The 18,235-nt window shown below is 42.3% G+C and overlaps 1 protein-coding gene across 5 annotated transcripts in view; it reads right to left on the bottom strand.

Annotated features, from left to right (window-relative positions):
• Positions 1 to 2,257: 2,257 nt before the first annotated feature.
• LOC106569808 (1-phosphatidylinositol 4,5-bisphosphate phosphodiesterase delta-1-like) overlaps positions 2,258 to 18,235 on the bottom strand; it is a 36,221-nt gene continuing 20,243 nt past the window's right edge. For 4 of the 5 annotated variants that reach the window (XM_045694478.1, XM_014141434.2, XM_045694480.1 and 1 more), the window contains exons 5-16: positions 17,854 to 17,983; positions 15,708 to 15,936; positions 15,194 to 15,395; positions 14,524 to 14,668; positions 14,267 to 14,419; positions 13,361 to 13,513; positions 10,731 to 10,890; positions 9,103 to 9,219; positions 7,052 to 7,230; positions 6,543 to 6,675; positions 6,262 to 6,411; positions 2,258 to 3,114 (exon numbers count right to left, since the gene is read on the bottom strand). In XM_045694478.1, the coding sequence (XP_045550434.1) occupies positions 3,026 to 3,114; positions 6,262 to 6,411; positions 6,543 to 6,675; positions 7,052 to 7,230; positions 9,103 to 9,219; positions 10,731 to 10,890; positions 13,361 to 13,513; positions 14,267 to 14,419; positions 14,524 to 14,668; positions 15,194 to 15,395; positions 15,708 to 15,936; positions 17,854 to 17,983 (1,840 nt within the window). In that variant the 3' untranslated portion in view covers positions 2,258 to 3,025. Of the gene's footprint in view, positions 3,115 to 6,261; positions 6,412 to 6,542; positions 6,676 to 7,051; positions 8,379 to 9,102; positions 9,220 to 10,730; positions 10,891 to 13,360; positions 13,514 to 14,266; positions 14,420 to 14,523; positions 14,669 to 15,193; positions 15,396 to 15,707; positions 15,937 to 17,853; positions 17,984 to 18,235 lie in introns of those variants that run through there. The other variant, XM_045694481.1, reaches the window with a different exon arrangement.

Below are 18,235 nucleotides of genomic sequence, written 5' to 3'. Positions count from 1 at the left end.
GATGTGTTTTGTACTACATTGTTTAATACTTACGTTACCCATGGACACAGTAAGTAATATAATATTTCATGAGTGCATTTCCCCACACTCAGTGCTCATAAGTAGTACAGATATTTTGGTAGTAACGGTTGAAATAAAAACCATTTGATTAACTACTCGTACTGTGAATTACTGACACCAACTGATAACACAAACAATTAATTTGTTTTCTTAATTTATCAGAGATTGCATTTTCCCAGAACAAATTAAAGATGTATAAATTACACTTGGTTGACATCACATACAGTGCGTTTGGAAAGTATTCAGACCCCTTGACTTTTTCCACATTTTGTTATGTTACAGCCTTATTCTAAATGGATAACATTTTTTTTTGTTCTCATCAATCTACACACAATACCTCATAATGACAAAGCAAAAACAGGTTTTTTTAGACATTTTTGCAAGTTTATTACAAATAAAAAACTGAAATCATATTTACATAAGTATTCAGACCCTTTACTCAGTACTTTGTTGAAGTACCTTTGGCAGTTATTACAGCCTTGAGTCTTCTTGTGTAGGACGCTACAAGCTTGGCACACATGTATTTGGGTAGTTTCTCCTATTCTTCTCTGCAGATCCACTCAAGCTCTGTCAAGTCTCTCCAGAGATGTTCGATTGGGTTCAAGTCCGGGGTCTGGCTGGGTCACTCAAGGACATTCAGAAACTTGTCCCGAAGCCACTCCTGCATTGTCTTGGCTGTGTGCTTAGGGTCATTGTCCTGTTGGAAGGTGAACCTTTGCCTCAGTCTAAAGGTCCTGAGCGCTCTGGAGCAGGTTTTCATCAAGGATCTCTCTGTACTTTGCTCTGTCCATCTTTCCCTCGATCCTGCCTAGTCTCCCAGTCCCTGCCGCTGAAAAACATCCCTAAAGCATCATGCTGCCACCACCATGCTTCACCGTAGGGATGGTGCCAGGTTTTCTCCAGACGTGACAAAGAGTTCAATCTTGGTTTCATCAGACCAGAGAATCTTGTTTCTCATAGTCTGAGAGTCTTTAGGTGCCTTTTGGCAAAGTCCAAGTGGGCTGTCATGTGCCTTTTTACTGAGGAGTGGCTTCTGTCTGGCCTCTACCATAAAGCCTGATTGGTGTAGTGCTGCAGAGATGGTTGACCTTCTGGAAGGCTCTCCCATCTCCACAGAGGAACTCTGGAGCTCTGTCATAGTGACCATTGGATACTTGGTAACCTCCCTGACCAAGGCCCTTCTCCCCCGGTTGCTCAGTTTGGCCGGGAGGCCAGCTCCAGGAAGAGTCTTGGTGGTTCCAATCTTCTTCAATTTAAGAATTGGGCTCCCGAGTTGCGCGGCGGTCTAAGGCACTGCATTGAAGTGCACGAGGCATCACTACAGTCCATGGTTTGAATCCAGGCTGTACCACATCCGGCTATGATTGAGAGTCCCATAGGGCGGCGCACAATTGGTCCAGCGTCGTCCGGGTTTGGCCGGGGTAGGCCGTCATTGTAAATATGGGGTGGCAGGTAGCCTAGTGGTTAGTGAGCTGACAAGGTAAAAATCTGTCTTTCTGCCCCCCCCCCCCCGAACAAGGCAGGTAACCCAATGTTCCTAGGCTGTCATTGTAAATAAGAATTGGTTCTTAACTGACTTCCTAGTTAAATAAAGGTTACATTTAAAAAAGAATGATGGAGGCCACTGTGTTCTTGGGGACATTCAATGCTGTAGACATTTATTTGGTACCCTTCCCCAGATCTGTGCCTCAACACAATCCTGTCTCGGAGCTCTACGGACAATTCCATCGACCTCATGGCTTGGTTTTTGCTCTGACATGCACTGTCAACTGTGGGACCTTATATAGACAGGTATGTCCCTTTCCAAATCATATCCAATAAATGGAATTTACCACAGGTGGACTCCAAGTTGTAGAAACATCTCAAGGATGATCAATGGAAACAGGATGCACCTGAGCTCAATTTTGAGTCTCATAGCAAAGGGTCTGAATACTTATGTAAATAAGGTATTTCTGTTTGGTTTTTTTAATCAAATTTGCAAAAATTTCTAAAAACCTCTTCGCTTTGTCATTATGGGGTATTGTTTATAGATTGATGAGGGAAAACATTTCTTTCATTCATTTTAGAAAAAGACTGTAACGTAACAAAATGTGGCAAATGTCAAGGGGCCTGAATACTTTCTGAATGCACTGTAATACAATGTGGATATTGATTCATAAAAACAATAAAAGCTGAAACATCTAAGTGCTTCTTTGTAAAAAAAAAAAAAACATTTTCTCTTGTCTGTTTGTTGGTTTCAAATACTGTTCATTCAATGAATTCTCTTAAAATTGTCATTTGAATACCTTGATTTAAATAAACTGATTATACAACACGGAAAAGAAATGCTGGACATAAAAAAAAAAAATACAACGATCCAAAATGAAAAGTGTTTAACACTATAATAATACCTAGCATACAAAAACAATGATTTGTATAATCCCTGTGATGTGATGGTTTGATAAACTTGTTCATTTGTCACAATTCCCCAAAATACTAATACAAAAAACTCAAATGGAGTTCTACTGTTACAAATAATCTTCTTCCCTATTCGATAAGCTAATTATAATTGTTTCACAAAAAAATTGAAATTCCCAAGTAAAAACAGTTAAAATCTTCCGCTGGATTCCGGAGTAGTGATGCAATAACGGAGGATGTCCTCCGGGCCCAGACCGACCCCTAGCCCCGCCTCCCTTGGGCCCAATCCCAAACCAACCCCTAGCCCCGCCTCCCTCGGGCCCAATCCCAAACCAACCCCTAGCCCCGCCTCCCTCGGGCCCAATCCCAAACCAACCCCTAGCCCCGCCTCACCTAGGGCCAAATCCCAACACATCCCCTAGCCCCTCCTCCCTACGGCACTTACACCTATTCAATCATTTCAGATCCACTCTAGTGCCCTAGGGTGTAGTGGTGTAGGGCTGAAGGTCTGTTTGGGACTGGGCGATAGTCACAGTGGTGATTATGGCACATTCAGACAGGGATTGTTTTAGGCATCCATGATCATGATGTGTACGAACAGTCCTGCTGAGGGAAGGGGGTCTCCTTCCTTGTTGAGTAGCGGCACGTGTCTGTATCCTAAACAGAGAGAAGGGTCTCAGTCAATGAACAGTCAGTGTGTATACAGTACCAGTCAAAAGTTTGGGCCCCTACTCATTCAAGGGTTTTTTCATTATTTTTACTATTTTCTACATTGAAGAATAATAGTGAAGATGTCAAAACTATGAAATAACACATATGGAATCATGTAGTAACCAAAAAAGTGTTAAACAAATATTCATATATTTCATATTTGAGATTCTTCAAAGTATCCACCCTTTGCCTTGATGACAGATTTGCACACTCTTGGCATTCTCTCAACCAGCTTCATGAGGTAGTCACCTGGAATGCATTTCAATGAATAGTTGTGCCTTGTTAAAAGTTCATTTGTGGAATTTCTTTCCTTCTTAATGTAATGTGTTTGAGCCAATCAGTTGTGTTGTGACAAGGAAGAGGTGGTATACAGAAGATAGCCCTATTTGGTAAAAGATCAAGTCCATATTATGGCAAGAACAGCTTAAATTAACAAATTAAGCAAAGAGAAACAACAGTCCATCATTACTTTAAGACATGAAGGTCAGTCAATCCGGAAAATCTCAAGAACTTTCAAAGTTTCATCAACTGCAATCGGCGCTATGATGAAACTGGCTCTCATGAGGACCACCACAGGAAAGGAAGAACCACAGTTACCTCTGCTGCAGAGGATATGTTCATTAGAGTTAACTGCACCTCAGATTGCAGCCCAAATAAATGCTTCACAGAGTTCAAGTAATAGACACATCACAACATCAACTGTTCAGAGGAGACTGCGTGAATCAGGCCTTCATGGTCGAATTGCTGCAAAGAAACCACTACTAAAGGACACCAATAAGAAGAAGAGACGTGCTTTGACATTAGACTGGTGGAAATCTGTCCTTTGGTCTGATGAGTCCAAATTTGAGATTTTTGGTTCCAACCGCTATGTCTTTGTGAGACGCAGAGTAGGTGAACAGATGATCTTTGCAAGTGTAGTTCCCACTGTGAAGCATGGAGGAGGAGTGTGATGCTGTGGGGGTGCTTGGCTGGTGACACTGTCTGTGATTTATTTAGAATTCAAGGCACACTTAACCAGCATGTCTACCACAGCATTCTGCAGCGATACACCATCCCATCTGGTTTGCGCTGAGTGGGACTATCATTTGTTTTTCAACAGGACAATGACCCAAAACACACTTCCAGGCTGTGTAAGAGCTATTTGACCAAGAAGGAGAGTGATGGAGTGCTGCATTTTTATTTCTTTTTATTTAACCTTTATTTAATTAGGCAAGTCAGTTAAGAACACATTTCTATTTACAATGACGGCCTACCCTGGCCAAACCCTAACCCGGACAACGCTGGGCCAATTGTGCGCCCCCTGCAACAGATGACCGGCCTCCACAATCACCCAACCTCAACCCAATTAAGATGGTTTGGGATGAGTTGGACCGCAGAGTGAAGGAAAAGCAGCCAACAAGTGCTCAGCATATGTGGGAACTCCTTCAAGACTGTTGGAAAAGCATTCCTCGTGAAGCTGGTTGAGATAATTCCAAGAGTGTGCTTGAAAAGGGTGGCTACTTTGAAGAATATAAAATATATTTAGATTTGTTTAACACTTTTTGGGTTACTACATGACTCCATGTGTTATTTCATAGTTTTGATGTATTCACTATTATTGTACAATGTAGAAAATAGTAAAACAATTAAGAAAAACCCTTGAATGAGTTGGTGTGTCCAAACTTTTGACTGGTACTGTAGTTGGAGAGGGAAACAAAGCTTTAATTCTGTACAGTCTCATCATTATGACAGAGACTCTGTTCTCTGTGTCAGAGAGGAGACAATACTTCCCTATCATCTAGTCACACTGACAGGAAAGGCATAGTGAGTGCTTTCAGTGTTAGTAGATTGAGAATCGTTTCTATCAAAATAAAGAACTGATGGTTGAGTTTGGAACTTTGAGACTTTGGAACAATGAGCCTTTTGAACGATGAGACTTTGGAACGATGAGTCTTGCCAGTGTATTAAAACACTGAAGGAACTCTTAGGAGCTATTACCAACTCACCCATCTCATCTGGCAAAGGGTATAGCTACTGACTAATCTGTAAACTAGTGAATGGCAGGGTATAGCTACTAACTAATCTGTAAACTAGTGAATGGCAGGGTATAGCTACTAACTAATCTGTAAACTAGTGAATGGCAGGGTATAGCTACTAACTAATCTGTAAACTAGTGAATGGCAGGGTATAGCTACTAACTAATCTGTAAACTAGTGAATGGCAGGGTATAGCTACTAACTAATCTGTAAACTAGTGAATGGCAGGGTATAGCTACTGACTAATCTGTAAACTAGTGAATGGCAGGGTATAGCTACTGACTAATCTGTAAACTAGTGAATGGCAGGGTATGGCTACTGACTAATCTGTAAACTAGTGAATGGCAGGGTATGGCTACTAACTAATCTGTAAACTAGTGAATGGCAGGGTATGGCTACTAACTAATCCGTAAACTAGTGAATGGGAGGGTCTGAGTACTAACTTACCCATCTGTAAACTGTTGAATGGTATTACTACTAACTTACCCATCTGTAAACTGGTGAATGGTATGACTACTAACTTACCCATCTGTAAACTGGTGAATGGTATTACTACTAACTTACCCATCTGTAAACTGGTGAATGGTATGACGACTAACTTACCCATCTGTAAACTGGTGAATGGTATGATTACTAACTTACCCATCTGTAAACTGGTGAATGGTATGACTACTAACTTACCCATCTGTAAACTGGTGAATGGTATTACTACTAACTTACCCATCTGTAAACTGTTGAATGGTATGACTACTAACTTACCCATCTGTAAACTGGTGAATGGTATGACTACTAACGTACCCATCTGTAAACTGGTGAATGGTATGACTACTAACTTACCCATCTGTAAACTGGTGAATGGTATGACTACTAACTTACCCATCTGTAAACTGGTGAATGGTATGACTACTAACTTACCCATCTGTAAACTAGTGAATGGCAGGGTATGGCTACTAACTAATCTGTAAACTAGTGAATGGCAGGGTATGGCTACTAACTAATCTGTAAACTAGTGAATGGGAGGGTCTGAGTACTAACTTACCCATCTGTAAACTGGTGAATGGTATTACTACTAACTTACCCATCTGTAAACTGGTGAATGGTACGGTGAACTGTCCGACGAAGTCATTATCAGTAACAGAGTCGTGGTCCTCAACCACAAAGCGGACCAGGGCCAGCTCTGGCACGTACACATCAAACTTAAAGTTCTCATTCCACATCGGGTTGAAACCTGGGCAGTCCAAAAGCAAGAAAGCACCCATTACACATTGGTATATACATCTGCTAGTTAAATTAGCATTGTTGAATTCAGGTCAGAACAGTGTCACTTGCTATGCACTTTGGGTGTGTTAATTCTCATACCATTGTTCCCGATGTACGGCGTCTCTTTCTCTGCAGTGTCAGCAGGCACCCCATGTATCTCCACTTTGACCAGTGCGTCCACGATGGATGTCTTTTTCTGGTTCACTTTTGGAAGCTGCTGGGCTGAGATGATCTGGGAATAACAAAGGGGAAAAAGCTACATGTCAGAGTTTGACATCATCAATGTGGAAACATGGTCATAAGAGAGTGAACGTTGATAACAAACAAGCTATATATCACAAAAATATAATCAAATACAATTTTATTCGTCACATGGCTTCGTAAACAACGTGTAGACTAACAGTGAAATGCTGGGCCCTTCACAACAATGCAGAGAGAAAGAAAATAGAGAAATAATAGAAAAGTAAAACAAGTAATAATAGATATACAATAAGTAACAATAACTTGGCTAAATGCACGGTGTACCAGTACTGAGTCGATGTGCAGGGGTATGAGGTCATTGACGTAGATATGTACATATAACCAACAAGCCAGAGAATGAGTCTGACCATGAGGTGGAGCATCTTGTGCTGCAGCCACGGTCCCGTGGTCAGAGTGATGGGGTCAAACTCTGACCCCCGGTCCCTCATGTAGGCCGGCTTTAGGACGTATCCTGTCTTCCCGTTGGTCAGGAACCGACCCTGGTTCACATCCATGTCATTACAGGGCGTCTGGAAGTTCAGGGACACTGACAGGAGGAGAGGAGATTAAGTAACAGTTGTGGGGAGAATCCTTACCCTTCTAGAACGCTCAGTCCTCATGGATGGTGCAAGCGTGGTTTCCTCACACCAGTCCTTTAAAATCCATGAGGGTGAGTGTCCATTTAAATATCAGTCATTTGGCAGATGATGTTATCCAGAGTGCCTTGCTCAAGGGCACATTGACAGATTTTTCACGTAGTCGGCCCAACGCTCTTGTCATGACGCTAGCCCTTTCAGTGAATTGGCTAGCTGTTATTGGCTGTTAGGAGGGGTTGGGGGGGGGGCAGTTTTACGACCTTACAACCACGTCGTAAATACCACAGAGACTCCTCTCTCCATGACCATGCAGTATAAAGAGAGAGAGTTTCACAGTAAGACAAAGGGATTCTCCTACCGAATTGTACTACATCCCAGAATTTGAGAATTGAACAATATTCCTATTTTGGAGAATGTGTAAACGATCGGTGGAGAAGCCAGCTACGACCCGGTCCGTTTTGTTTCATGTTTGTGACCTCATGAAAGAGAATACAGCCACATTACCCTAACTCTGTTTATACAGGTCCCTAAGTTATGAGGTTTGCATCTTATTCTTGTTTAAAATTAATGAGTAAAGATGAAACTATTTGCAAAATTATGTAATGTGATGTTAACTTTTAAAATGAGAAAATCATCTTCCCTGTAAAGTTTAAATAAGTCAGTAGCCACGCCCAGGTGTATAGGCATTGGTTGGAAATTATGAACCAACCCCTTTTCTACATTTCTATAAGTGCCCCCATGACCCAATTCACGTTGGACTAAGCAAACCCCAGCGTGACCTGTGGTGGCGAATAGTTGGATATCCACTCTTCATAACGAAAAGTCACTCAAGTTCCGAATACCGTGAGGACTTGTCCTCATGTTTAAAAGGGCTAATTCTAATGTCAACCATACAGGCCAGGAAACGTGGGAGCTTGCTCTACACGTGAAATGGTATAAACTCTGAACTATTGATCATTCAAGAAGTGAGTCCTAGATGACAGCCTAACAGACTGCAGCTGGAAAGTTAGCAAATCTAGTATGAGAACACTGACCGACGTGGACGAATCTCCAGAGTGAGATGAACCTCTCAGAATACGTGAACTTCTCACACGATGACCTGGAAGATTCCACAAAGGACAGGGCGACAAACCAGAGCTTCACATCACCAGCTTCACGTAAATACAATGCATTGCTTTTCCGAATGAGCGATGGTAAGTGGCATATGTATTTATGTGAGAATAGCTTCCCACAGAGATCCATGTACCTTTAGTCTTCCTTCCAAAACCCCTTTCTCTTCTCTGAATCTATCGTGTTACAACCAAACTGTTTTTGTTTAGTCCACTAGGGACGGTATAATGTTTTTATGTATTGAATATTCGGTATTTGTTTAATTAGTTAGTAAATAAATAATTGAGCCAGTTGGTGTATGGATGATTTATAGGAAAGGCTGGGTTCGTGCAGATAACCAACAATTTACGACGTTCAGATGAGACTGACGAAGGTAATAATAATAATTAATTCATTGAAGACTAATTGATCAGATCTTAAAATATCTGAAGAGTTATATTCAGAAAATTATAACTTTGTAATCTGAACATTTTCCGTGGTGGCCCGACTTCCTAGTTAATTATATTTACATAATTAATTTAATCACGTAATAATTACAGAGAATTGATTAGATAAAATAACAGTCTTCACCTTTAATGATACTAAAGACACAACAGTCTTAACCGCTAGGCTACCTGCCACCTAACTTCAGGAGAGAATTGTACCACAGCCCAATTTACCATATGAAAACATTCCCTATAGCCCTCGCCCCTTCTTCTTTTAGACAGTCTTACCAATCTGACAGCCTGCGTTCCACAAGGGTACAGGGTTATAGTTGGAGGAGTCTGTTCTGCTGCCTGCTGGATAGATACGACTCAGCTTGTCCACATTGTGATGGATGTAGCTGTTGGCTGGAGAGAGAGAGAGAGAGAGAGAGAGAGAACAAACAAAAGAGAGAGAAAGAGAGAGAGAACAAAAAGAGAGAGAGAGGAAACAAAAAGAGAGACAGATGTCACTTAACTATACAGAAACTATACAGAACAATGTCATTCTCACATCCTTACTGGAGTGTGAAGAGAAACTATTAACAGGAAGCTTTGTGTACATTTAAGTTCAATAAAGTTGAACTAAAACCCACAAAAAGAGACACAACTGATGCAGATACCATACAGTCTACAAAAATGGCATTGTATCTCTGAGATTGTCTTCATTTGTGTTAGTTTAATATAACCTTCACAGCAGTGACGTAATGGTAAAACCTTCACAGTAGTGACGTAATGGTAAAACCTTCACAGCAGTGACGTAATGGTAAAACCTTCACAGTAGTGACGTAATGGTAAAACCTTCACAGCAGTGACGTAATGGTTAAACTTTCACAGCAGTGACGTAGAGGTAAAACCTTCACAGCAGTGACGTAGTGGTAATAATCTTCACAGCAGTGACGTAGTGGTAATAACCTTCAGAGCAGTGACATAGTGGTAAAAAATCTTCACAACAGTGACGTAATGGTAAAACCTTCACAGCAGTGACGTGGTGGTAAGAACCTTCACAGCAGTGACGTAGTGGTAATAACCTTCAGAGCAGTGACGTAATGGTAAAACCTTCACAGCAGTGACGTAGTGGTAAGAACCTTCACAGCAGTGACGTAGTGGTAAAAACCTTCACAGCAGTGACATAGTGGTAAAAAAATTGTGGGTAAACTGATCGCCTTTCATGGTGAATAAAGTAACACTCCCTATTTTGGCTAAACATGTTCTGCGATAGGTTGTAATAGGTTGTAATAGGTTGTAATAGGTAGCTAAACGCATAATAAAAATGGACCCTTCACGACACCCTCAGCTTCACAGTTAACATTCTCACCAGACTCCTCAGTTAACATTCTCACCAGACTCCTCAGTTAACATTCTCACCAGACTCCTCAGTTAACATTCTCACCAGATAACATTCTCACCAGACTCCTCATCTTCACAGTTAACATTCTCACCAGACTCCTCAGTTAACATTCTCACCAGACTCCTCAGCTTCACAGTTAACATTCTCACCAGACTCCTCAGTTAACATTCTCACCAGACTCCTCAGTTAACATTCTCAACTGACTCCTCAGCTTCACAGTTAACATGCTCACAAGACTCCTCAGCTTCACAGTTAACATGCTCACCAGACTCCTCAGCTTCACAGTTAACATTCTCACCAGACTCCTCAGCTTCACAGTTAACATTCTCACCAGACTCCTCAGCTTCACAGTTAACATGCTCACCAGACTCCTCAGCTTCACAGTTAACATTCTCACCAGACTCCTCAGCTTCACAGTTAACATGCTCACCAGACTCCTCAGCTTCACAGTTAACATGCTCACCAGACTCCTCAGCTTCACAGTTAACATGCTCACCAGACTCCTCAGCTTCACAGTTAACATGCTCACCAGACTCCTCAGCCAGCGCCATAGCTTTCCTTTCCTTGAAGGAGGACATCTCGTAGAAGCCCAGGTTATCTTTAGCGTCCTGGAATCCGTTGAAATTGACGCTCTTACAGTAGATCACCATGTCTGACAGCTCCTTAGCCAGCTTCAGCTTTTTACCTGCCTACAGATCAAACACATTCACACTTCAGACACACTCCATCTCTACTGTACAGCAGGTTGGGCAGAATGGTAACACACTCCATCTCTACTGAACAGTAGGTTGGGCAGAATGGTAACACCCTCCATCTCTACTGAACAGTAGGTTGGGCAGAATGGTAACACCCTCCATCTCTACTGTACAGTAGGTTGGGCAGAATGGTAACACCCTCCATCTCTACTGTACAGTAGGTTGGGCAGAATGGTAACACCCTCCATCTCTACTGTACAGCAGGTTGGGCAGAATGGTAACACACTCCATCTCTACTGAACAGTAGGTTGGGCAGAACGGTAACACCCTCCATCTCTACTGAACAGTAGGTTGGGCAGAATGGTAACACCCTCCATCTCTACTGTACAGTAGGTTGGGCAGAATGGTAACACCCTCCATCTCTACTGTACAGTAGGTTGGGCAGAATGGTAACACCCTCCATCTCTACTGTACACTCCATCTCTACTGTACAGTAGGTTGGGCAGAATGGTAACACCCTCCATCTCTACTGTACAGTAGGTTGGGCAGAATGGTAACACACTCCATCTCTACTCTACAGAAGGTTGGGCAGAATGGTAACACCCTCCATCTCTACTGTACAAAAGGTTGGGCAGAATGGTAACACCCTCCATCTCTACTGTACAGTAGGTTGGGCAGAATGGTAACACACTCCATCTCTACTGTACAGTAGGTTGGGCAGAATGGTAACACCCTCCATCTCTACTGTACAGTAGGTTGGGCAGAATGGTAACACACTCCATCTCTACTCTACAGAAGGTTGGGCAGAATGGTAACACTCCATCTCTACTGTACAGCAGGTTGGGCAGAATGGTACACACTCCATCTCTACTGTACAGCAGGTTGGGCAGAATGGTAACACACTCCATCTCTACTGTACAAAAGGTTGGGCAGAATGGTAACACCCTCCATCTCTACTGTACAGTAGGTTGGGCAGAATGGTACAAACTCCATCTCTACTGTACAGCAGGTTGGGCAGAATGGTAACACACTCCATCTCTACTGTACAGTAGGTTGGGCAGAATGGTAACACACTCCAATTAATATAACAAATATAACATACAGAACATACAGAACATATAGAACATATAGAACATACAGAACATATAGAACATACAGAACATACAGAACATATAGAACATACAGAACATACAGAACATATAGAACATACAGAACATATAGAACATACAGAACATACAGAACATATAGAACATACAGAACATATAGAACATACAGAACATACAGAACATATAGAACATACAGAACATATAGAACATACAGAACATACAGAACATATAGAACAAATAGAATTAATATAACAAATATAACATACAGAACATATAGAACATATAGAACATACAGAACATATAGAACATACAGAACATACAGAACATATAGAACATACAGAACATACAAAACATGTAGAATATACAGAACATATAGAACAAATAGAACATACAGAACATATAGAACATACAGAACATACAGAACATATAGAACATACAGAACATACAGAACATACAAAACATGTAGAATATACAGAACATATAGAACAAATAGAACATACAGAACATATAGAACATACAGAACATACAGAACATATAGAACATACAGAACATATAGAACATACAGAACATACAGAACATATAGAACATACAGAACATACAGAACATACAGAACATACAGAACATACAGAACATATAGAACAAATAGAACATACAGAACATACAGAACATATAGAACATACAGAACATACAGAACATATAGAACATACAGAACATATAGAACATACAGAACATACAGAACATATAGAACATACAGAACATATAGAACATACAGAACATACAAAACATGTAGAATATACAGAACATATAGAACATACAGAACATACAAAACATGTAGAATATACAGAACATATAGAACAAATAGAACATACAGAACATACAGAACATACAGAACATATAGAACATACAGAACATATAGAACATACAGAACATACAGAACATATAGAACATACAGAACATATAGAACATACAGAACATACAAAACATGTAGAATATACAGAACATATAGAACATACAGAACATACAAAACATGTAGAATATACAGAACATATAGAACAAATAGAACATACAGAACATACAGAACATATAGAACATACAGAACATACAGAACATATAGAACATACAGAACATATAGAACATACAGAACATACAGAACATATAGAACATACAGAACATATAGAACATACAGAACATACAAAACATGTAGAATATACAGAACATATAGAACAAATAGAACATACAAAACAAATAAAGCATACACTGTATGTTGCAATACAGTTATATGGTATAGAAGACAGGGAGGGGGCCGTCACAATGATACTATTGGAGTGTCATAGTAGGTTTGGCTCCTCTTCCCCTACCTTGGCCTTCTTCTCCTCTTCCTCCTCCTCCTCCTTGTCATCCTCCTCCTCCTCAGTGAAGCTACCATCATCCCCGGCTGTCTCCTCAGGGCCAAAGCAGGCCTCCAGTTTAGTTAATCTCTTCCCTTTGACCAGGACCCTTCCCTTCAGCTCCTGATGAATGTGACACACGTATAAAAATGATCTTAATGTGTTAGTTCACAAATACTCTGCTAATGTGATGGAATAAAACTATATACACTGAGTATACCAAAAACTAGGAACTCCTATGTAATATTGAGTTTTGCCCTCAGAACAGCCTCAATTCGTTGGTGTCAAAAGCATTCCACAAGGATGCTGGCCCATGTTGACTCCAATGCTTCCCACAGTTGTGTCAAGTTAGCTGGATGTCCTTTTGGTGGTGGACCATTCTTGATACACACGGTAAACTGTTGAGTGCGAAAAACCCAACCGCGTTGCAGTTGACACAAACCGATGTGCCTGGCACCTACTACCATACCCTGTTTAAAGGCACTTAAATGTTTTAAAATCCTTCTTTAACCTGTCTCCTCCCCTTCATCTAAACTGATTGAAGTGGATTTAACAAGTGACCTCAATAAGAGATCATAGCTTTCACCTGGATTCACCTGGTCAGTCTATGTCATGGAAAGAGCATGTGTTCATAATGTTTTGTATACTCAGTGTATATTTTTAAGTTCTTCTTGAATAGGGACTAGAGACATTCCTGGACAGGAAATGCTCCTGGTCCTAGGAAGCACTAGACACATTAAAACAGATGGAAGTAAATCGAGAATGTGTTGTGAAAAGAGGGGAACTGTAAGAATTCCACATATCATACACTTCCTCATATACACGCAGACAGAAACTCTTATATGAAACAGTAGACTAGAGACTATAGCCAGCCACCTCTGGGGAGGGGAAGTCTGTGGGCATCCGGTCCCCCAGGGGGGAGGTGAGCAGAGCGCTGCCCAGGATAGAGCTCATGTGCTGGGCCATGACCCTCTGCTGCTCCACACTACAGTGATTCTCCAAGGACAGGATCACTGGGTAGTCCGAGGTCTGGGGACAGACAGAGACAGTTAAATACAGTTTAACTCCAGACCTGAGTCAAATAAATGAGTGAAATAATTTCAGACACAAGTTGACATGGAACTTTAGCCTACCTTAAAGGCGTACTCCTTGATGGCTTTGATGGTGTCTTTAAACAGGATCTTGGAGGTGAGGGTGTATCCATGGTAGATGACTGGCTCTCCGTCTGACCCGTCCCAGCAGTCCAGCTCCACACAGCGACAGCCCTTTATAAGAGCCCTACGAAGGGTTATAACTGTTTTATAAAAGCCCTACGAAAAGTTATACTGTTTTATAAGAGCCCTACAAAGGGTTATAACTGTTTTATAAGAGCCCTATGAAGGGTTATAACTGTTTTAAAAGAGTGCTACGAAGAGTTATAACTGTTTTATAAGAGCCCAACGAAGGGTTATAACTGTTTCATAAGAGCCCAACGAAGGGTTATAACTGTTTTATAAGAGCCCTACAAAGGGTTATAACTGTTTTGTAAGAGCCCTACGAAGAGTTATAACTGTTTAACAACATGTCCTGACTTGACTCATTCACAGGTAGACACTGACAAGTGAAGGTTTTTAAATGTCCACAGAGTCTTCCATAAGAATAGAAGCTATGAAACATTACAATAGCTAGTAAAACTTAGTCCCGACCAGTTGAATCAAGTGTACTACTGTAATACCAGAATAGATGAAATCAGTGGAACTAGCTGAGGTTACTCCAGGAGAGGTTTGGAAAAACATTGCCCTAGATAATGTCTGTCATTTATACCTGGCATAGGCCTCAGTACTGCTGGGCCCTTTGAGCTGATCTTCCATCAGGTATGTGTTGTGAGACGAGGAGATGAAGTAGTGGTTCAGGGGCTGGCTCATGTCCTGGTGCACGGCCTTATGGGTAGGATTCAGCACCAGACCCTCGGGCATGTGGAGATACATCAGGAAACCATCTTGGGTCATCAGCTGCTTCTCTTTGGCTGCAGATAGACCAGACAGATGTCAGACTCTAACTACAAGATAGACTGCTGACAATTCAAATGAGCAGAAGTATCGCTACTGAATAGGAAGTTAACTCTGAACTGTTTGAAATGATTTGGACAGCTCCCATTTGTCATTTGAGAGCTGCCCAGTCTCACCTTCCAGGGAATGCTGTGTGGTAGTAGGATTTTTCTTCTAAATTATTTTGTGAAACGTCTACTGAATGTAGGGCTTAGGAAGACTTTATGAATGCTCTTCTATGTTGTTGTGAAGGCATAATAACTAAAGACAACATATTCATTCATAATCACCTTTATCATCCAGTTCGTACTTGTTGATGAGTCTGTGTGCGTCGGCTAGCGTTGCCTCCTCTCTCTGCTCTTTAATCAGGAACTCCAGTAGATTTTCAGCGCTCATGAAGCCCGTGGTCTTAGCGTATTCTCCGTAGATGGTGTCTATCTCCTGGCGATGGGTCAAAAGGCTGTAGAAGTGCTCTATCTCATCACCAGCCAGGTGGCCACACTTAGACTTGTCACACTCCTACAGGATGGAGATAGGGAGAAAGACATTCATTGGTGCATCAAAATGCTGTTGCTCCCCTGACCCTGCCCCCTGCCTCCTGCCTCCTGACCCCTGCCCCTGCCTCCTGACCCCTACCTCCTGTCTCCTGCCTCCTGACCCTGCCTCTGCCCCCTGACCCTGCCTCCTGACCCCTGACCCTGTCTCCTGACCCCTGCCTCCTGACCCTGCCTCCTGACCCCTGCCTCCTGACCCCTGCCTCCTGACCCTGCCTCCTGACCCCTGCCTCCTGACCCCTGACCCTGCCTCCTGACACCTGCCTCCTGCCTCCTGACCCCTGCCTCCTGACCCCTGCCTCCTGACCCTGCCTCCTGACCCTGCCTCCTGACCCTGCCTCCTGACCCCTGCCTCCTGACCCTGCCTCCTGACCCTGACCCCTGACCCTGCCTCCTGACCCCTGCCTCCTGACCCTGACCCCTGAACCTGCCTCCTGACCCCTGCCTCCTTGTCTGTCTTGAAGGTGGAGTGTAAAAGACAGAAGACAAAGCTTCTCCTCAAGAACAAGCACCTTACAGGCTGACTACACCGCTCACGTCGCGTGTGCGACGGTTGCAAAATACATTTAGAAATCTATATTATTTGATTATTGCACACACACTGCTCGGGCGAGCCAACGAGCATCTGAGTTGCCAAGGGCTAAAATAGAAGTCAGTTCTATTTGTGACGCAGATCGCGCTGCAAGTCCTGCCTCTCCCATCTCCTCATTGGTTTATAGAAGCAGGTACCCAAGTGCCATCTCCTCATTGGTTATACCCACGTGGGTGACTGAAAGACGAACGAGGTCAGTGGCGGTAATGCACCTAATTTATGAAAGTTGCCAATCGCAATATAAAGTCAAGAGAAGAAAAAGCCTGGAAGGAGGAGAGATGACTCGAAACGATTCGGGTGACCATTTTATGTGTGGATTAATTGATGGAGTAGAGGACCTTGTGCATTTCAGGTAAAATAACAACTCAATGTTTATATCCCAGGACAAATTAGCTAGCAACAGCAAGCTAGCTAAATAGGACAAATTAGCTAGCAAGTGCAAGCTAGCTAGCTAAATTGCCATAAATGTTTAATGCTTTTTGACCTGTCCTCAAATCAATATAATTGGTTCAGAGTTTGTTTTGATATTTTAACCTGCGTGACGTGATCGTGTTTGGTGTGGGGGGACAAAATACGTTCATGCACGATGGCGCACGCGCGCAGCCGGTTTGGGTTCCGTGTTAGAGACACTGTACACAAAGCCTCTACACTGTGCACAAGGCCTCTACACTGTACACCAGGCCTCTATACTGTACACAAGGCCTCTATACTGTACACAAGCCCTCTACGCTGTACACAAGGCCTCTACACTTTACACCTGGCCTCTATACTGTACACAAGGCCTCTACACTGTACACAAGGCCTCTACACTGTACACCAGGCCTCTATACTGTACACAAAGCCTCTACACTGTACACAAGGCCTCTACACTGTACACCAGGCCTCTACACTGTACACCAGGCCTCTACACTGTACACCAGGCCTCAATACTGTACACCAGGCCTCTACACTGTACACAAGGTCTCTACACTTTACACCAGGCCTCTATACTGTACACAAGGCCTCTACACTGTACACAAGGCCTCTACACTGTACACCAGGCCTCTACACTGTACACAAGTCCTCTAAACAGTATATACCAGGCCTCTACACTGTACACCAGTCCTCTACACTGTACACCAGGCCTCTATACTGTACACCAGGCCTCTACACTTTGTCATATTTTATATTGTGACGTGTTCACCTGGAAGACGATTTGAGCTCTTACATGTATCAAAACATAGTTTTTCTGAGAATGATAAAAGTTATTAAATTATACAATAAAATAAAGTATTTAATTCAAGTGTTCACCAGGAAGAGCTTCTCTGCGTATTCATCGTCCACCTCAATGTTGATCTGGTGCAGGAAGTCCTTCAGCTCCTTCAGACTCAGCTTGTCGTCACTGTTCTTGTCTGCTTTCCTAAGGCAGTTGAAGATCCAACTGAAGAAGAGTTAATGTAAGGACTGAACTCACCGTATCATATGGGCACAACATGGTGATATGGGTTACTTGATCAGTATCATTACCTACTGCAAAGAGGTGGCCAGCCCTCCTGCAGAGCTACCTTTCTGCAGGGTTTTGTTCCAGCCCTACTAGAGCAAAATCCTGCACAGACAGTATTTCTACAAGAGGGTTCCTTGTCATATTGTAAGGCAGCCCCCCAAAGGGACTCTTCTTATCAACTGTATACAA

This window comes from Salmo salar, chromosome ssa14, assembly GCF_905237065.1.
Source record: "Salmo salar chromosome ssa14, Ssal_v3.1, whole genome shotgun sequence".
NCBI lineage: Eukaryota > Metazoa > Chordata > Actinopteri > Salmoniformes > Salmonidae > Salmo > Salmo salar.
This window is presented reverse-complemented; position numbering and strand designations above follow the sequence as displayed.